General features: G+C 38.3%; 1 protein-coding gene across 1 annotated transcript; it reads left to right on the top strand.

The window, feature by feature from the left end:
- Positions 1-1,961: 1,961 nt before the first annotated feature.
- Positions 1,962-4,605, top strand: Ccdc179 (coiled-coil domain containing 179). Its single transcript, XM_076842596.1, has 3 exons — positions 1,962-2,006; positions 2,829-2,873; positions 4,462-4,605. Exons 1-3 carry the CDS (start codon positions 1,962-1,964, stop codon positions 4,603-4,605), a joined length of 234 nt encoding a protein of 77 aa, XP_076698711.1.
- Positions 4,606-4,963: the final 358 nt, after the last annotated feature.

Here is a 4,963-nt window from a genome sequence, read left to right as displayed (position 1 = left end):
CAGTAGTTACCTATTCAGCAAACCCATGATTCTGAACCATACTCCCTGTCATCTGGGTATGCTGCTGCTTGTGCCAGGAATGTTCTTTCATAGTCTGCAGGGCAAACTGACCACTCCACTATCAAGACTTCTTGGACTCATCTTCAGAAAGAACTAGCGGCTTCTAAATGTCTGCAAGACATGTGTCAATTATTGAGGATCACATTGTACTGGTTTACCTAAGCTGTTCCTAAGTTGTTTAAATTATTGTGAATAATTTGATTCATTTTTACATTCATAGATCTAGCAAGTTATGCAATAGTAATCATCTGAAACGTACATTCTTCAGACAATGTGATATGTTAGAAAAATTTTAAGACAATTTCTAATTTGTGAACATTGGCAAGGTTATAAAATTTTTCTAAGCCTTACTGCTCCCAGACAGGGGGGTTTCATAAAGGGAGTGGTCAAACACTATACTCAGGCAAAATTATTTAGTTTTTCTGAGTCTGAATCATCCAAGAAAATTCTTCAGCAATATCTTACACTGTGCAAAAGACATGTGGTAAGAATCGTCCATTAAATTCAGCAGAAAGATTCTTAATGACCTTTTTGAGAGAAATTCCAGCAGAATATTGAGAGTTGAAACAGGTTGCAGAGAGTCACATATTATTAAGCTAAAGAAGAGGAGATAGGAGGTACAGGTAATTCCCATGAATATTTTCTTTGAACAGAAGGCATGAGCAACAGATGCAATTAATTGCTGTTCAAAGTGTTTTCTTTTATCAGTTTAAAGAAGAAATTTGAGCAGAAAGTATTTAAATGTTTAGAAATAGGCCAAAAAAGAGAGGCTAATAAAAAGAAGGAACAGTGAGAGCTTTGAAGGAAACTCCTGGGAGGGAAATGACATGAGAACTTAAATGGAGGGATTTGAGACAAGAGGAGGGGATTCAATACTTCATTTTGATAGGGCTACAGGCAAAAGATAACGTGGACATAGACAAGGTTACAGGCTTACAGGTGGTAAGGAATTGAAGTAGGTCCATTCTGGGATTTAGAAGCAGTTGCTAGCATAGTACTGTGTGTGATTCAGAGTGAAGGCTTTGGAGGAAGTTTCTGGATTTAAATCCTAGCTCACCTTCTTGCTAACCAGATAACCCGGGCGCTACTTACTAAACATGCCAGTGGCTCATTTCCCAGGTGATAATCATATAATTATCCCCTTGGCTTATCTAGGGATTAGTTAATACATATAAACTCATCCAACAATGATGAGCATAATAAGCTCTATGTGGTCCATTGTCAGATTGGTTTTTTTTTTTTACTTCTGCTAAAAGTGACACAGAGAGACTGGTTTCAGATACGCAAAAGAGGAAAGACAGTTTGAGGAGAATGTCGCAGAACACACAAAAAAGAAAGAGCTGATACAACCTGAAAGAAGCTGTAAGCAGTGCTGAGGGCCTAGTTTGTTGGAGATCAAGGAGAAGTAGAGCAGCCAGCCATCTTCAAGGCCCCATCCTTCAGCCTGGTATAGGCAGGCAGGGAGAAGAAGGCATAGGCGGTTGAGTTGGTCCAAGTAGAAGCTGTGATGGAAGACAAAGCATCCATAGATAACAGATAGATTGAGGTAATAAAGGAATCTAAGCCAGACATCTTAGGAAAGGAAGGAGGCGCAACAGAGAAGAAAAGTAAGAGGACTAGAAAAGATGATAAACTGGCACTGTGTGATTTTCTGAGCAGGGGAGCTAGAATATAAAGAATGACAGTAAGCCGGCATTCATCCTTCTGAGACACTCCGTGGACACCAAGGGCCCTTGCCTTCCTGGCATTGGGACAGAGGGAAAGGGTGGGGCTATCATGGCCACAATAAAGAGAATTGTGATGGAACCAGGTGGGGCTGCTCTTGAGGGCCAAGAGTGGACCTACATTTTCTGGGGTCGGGTTAGGCACTGGACACCCAAGGTGCCCTATGGCTCTGTAACATGTGTCTGCGTGGTACGGAAGATGATCCTGCCCAAGTCTTCCCTGTGAGTCTTTCGAAGCCCTTGAGCCCCTTTGGCCACCGTGCAAGCCGGGATCTACTGGGACCAATGGCGCTTCCAGCCCCCACACTTGATTAGACATTGGGAAACCTTGGGTGAAAGACAAACTAAATCCAGGTTTGCTGGCCCCACCTGGAAGGAGGCGGAGAAGCACCACCTAGCCCCTGCTAGGGGTCAGCCCAATTCCATGGACTGCTGACTGAGCCACTGATGCGCCCTGGGAGGTGGGGTGGGAATGACAGAAACAGGCCCTAAATGAAGGCCTCAGTATTGAAATGCAGAGTAGATTACTTTGGGAACTTCTGGTTTAAAAATTGGATCAAAGTGGGAGGGGTTTTGAAGGGAGGATTTAGATATTAGCGGGAGGAGGGGCAACTTCAGAAACCAACAGCGAGCTCCCTAGGTGGCACCACTTCAACCACCCTAGCTTTGCCTGGCTTTAGAATCCTCAGCCAAGAGCAGTGTGGCACCACTGAAATCAGGTAGCAGCAGAAACATGATTTTTAAAAAGTTTTTGAAAATGTTTCTCCTCCAAAATAAATCTCAGCACTCTACCTATGCCCTGTGATATAGTTCCTAGCTGGTTCTTTTTTTTTTTTTTTTTTTTCATAATACCACCACCACCCTCCCTACTCTTATTTTTACCTTAGATTGTTTTTATTCTTTTGCCCCTTGTGGTGGAGGTAATATTCATATACTACATAAATAAAACCTAGTGGCAGAGGCTTCCTGTTGTGATGACTGATTTCTCTGCTTTTTCCTGACTTTTGGGTGCTTCTGTGTGTTTTAATTTTACATATTATACAGGAAGGACCAAGAAAGCATCACCCTTCAGATGTCACCGCCAGGCAGGTAACGATTACATAAACTAAAATTATGGTTGTTTCAATGCTGCTTTTAGCTTAATCCTTTACGTGGGGTGATCCCTAACATTGTAGGATTTGTATTAACTAGACGCTAAGGCAATACCTTTCTTCAGACTCTGCAGTCTTTAGACTATTATTGAAACGGTTTCAACTAGGGTAATCTAAATGGCTTATAGTGTAATTTTTAATGTAACGTTTGATACATAGGTCAAAGGTAGGTAGCATATATAATTGATAAAGTAGGTTAATAAAACATACCTTTAACTTATGGTGTAATTATCCTTGTGTCTCTCTAGGAACTGCCTCCCTATATTGCTCACCTGCACCTCTGTCTTGAATTTTATTTTTATCTATTTCCTCCTTTTAACAATTTGTCCCATGTGTGTAGTGTTGCTTCTTCTTGGTTTTAAATTTTGTAAATATAGAATCAAATAAAATTCAATGTCTGAGTCCTCCACATTGTGCCCTAAGGTAAGTCTATATTGCAGTATGTAGCCATCATGCCTTTCTTTTCAGTTGTTTAAAATTTCATATAAGAAAATATCACAACCTTCTTCCTCTTGTGAGGCATCTCCTCCTGGATGTTAAAGAGCCAGCTCCTATAACGGAAAGTACTACTGTGAACATTTGAGTGCATGTCTTTTTGCCCTTTGGACAGAAACTTCATTCACTTGCTTATTTTTAATGCAGGATTGAAATGGCTGGATGATATGGAAAGGAAATCTGTCGTTGTTTTAAAATAATGGCACATTGGTTACAAAGAAATTATACTAATTCATAATCCCACTGGCTGTGGTTACACAAGTTCTCATTTCCTCATGATCTAATACTATGTTTCATTTATCTTCAAAACATTCTAGTTTAATGCCCCTATGTCTATGTCGCTGCTACTTAGAGAAGACGTACAATGGTGACATAAAAAAGCCATGTGAAATGCAGTATTTAAGAGGAATAAAGAGTGTACTCGTTTACTTATTTCTTAATATATATATATATCATATTAACATAATATATATCAAGAAATATACACTTATATATGCATACATATATATGTGTATGCATATATATGATATACATATATCATATATATTTAGTCATAATTGTACACAACACTTTTGTTTTATTTATTTATTTTTATTTTTATGTGGTGCTGAGGATCGAATCCAGGGCCTTGCATGTGTTAGGTGAGCACTCTACCTCTGAGCCACAACTGCAGCCCCTTGTTTTCTTATTTCTATAACATAAATCCCTCTGATACTTTAATGAACATTATATTTTAAATACAATCGAACACACATATCCTAAATTGGGGTTAACAGAAATGTACACAGGCATGAAGTGGGAATTGGGAGTGAATAGTCTCTTTTGAAAGCTCTGCTGATGCTTCAATATGTTTTGTTTACCTATGAACCATACATTTAAAAGAAAGGGGTTTTTCTACTTCTATTAGTTATATAAATCATATGTGTGGATTTATCATTTGTAATGACACAAATGATATTGATATTCCAAAAATAGAATCAGCATGTTTATATTCATAATGAGCAGTATTTTTTCTTTTAATTTTCCTAAAGTCTGCAAATAAACGTATTCAGAATATGAAAAGCCTAAGGAAAGAGAAGAAGAAGTTAGAAAAGAAGTTTGCAACGCCTGCTCCAATTCCAGAACCAGGTCTCATAGTAAGTGTAGAGGTGAAACTGAAATTAACAGATACTTAGATGCTATTGACATCCTCATCTTTAACTCATGTAATAGTCACTGTAAATTTTATTTTCCCCCTTTCCTTTAAGAAATTTGTGATTTCTGGGAAGGTACCTTAAAACTCCTCTTATCAAGCTCTCATTATCTAAATCATCTTTGTGCTTTTATCCTGGAGGTGATGTGGTTTAATGAAGAGTCTGGTTTTTGAAAACATAAAACCATGTTGTTCTGGATTCCAGTTCTTGTTTTGCCATGTTAGCTGACTACCCAAGATTCTTCACTTAAATCTTTTGGATTACATTATTTATGAAATAAATTACAATATCTCCCAACAAATAGTTATTTAGCCTACGACTGAGCATTTGAAATATCAAG

Source organism: Callospermophilus lateralis, chromosome 2 (assembly GCF_048772815.1).
Source record: "Callospermophilus lateralis isolate mCalLat2 chromosome 2, mCalLat2.hap1, whole genome shotgun sequence".
In the NCBI taxonomy this organism is placed as follows: Eukaryota; Metazoa; Chordata; class Mammalia; order Rodentia; family Sciuridae; genus Callospermophilus; species Callospermophilus lateralis.
The sequence above is the reverse complement of the archived record's forward strand: the minus strand, read 5'-3'. Positions and strand labels throughout refer to the sequence as shown.

What these genes read in the sequence shown, in the direction of transcription:
- Ccdc179 (XM_076842596.1), top strand. Translation starts at nt 1,962, where the DNA reads ATGTGTCTGCGTGGTACGGAAGATGATCCTGCCCAAGTCTTCCCT. An exon ending in ATCCTGCCCAAGTCTTCCCT is followed by an intron (nt 2,007 to 2,828) that starts GTGAGTCTTTCG and finishes CATATTATACAG; the next exon opens with GAAGGACCAAGAAAGCATCA. An exon ending in CAGATGTCACCGCCAGGCAG is followed by an intron (nt 2,874 to 4,461) that starts GTAACGATTACA and finishes ATTTTCCTAAAG; the next exon opens with TCTGCAAATAAACGTATTCA.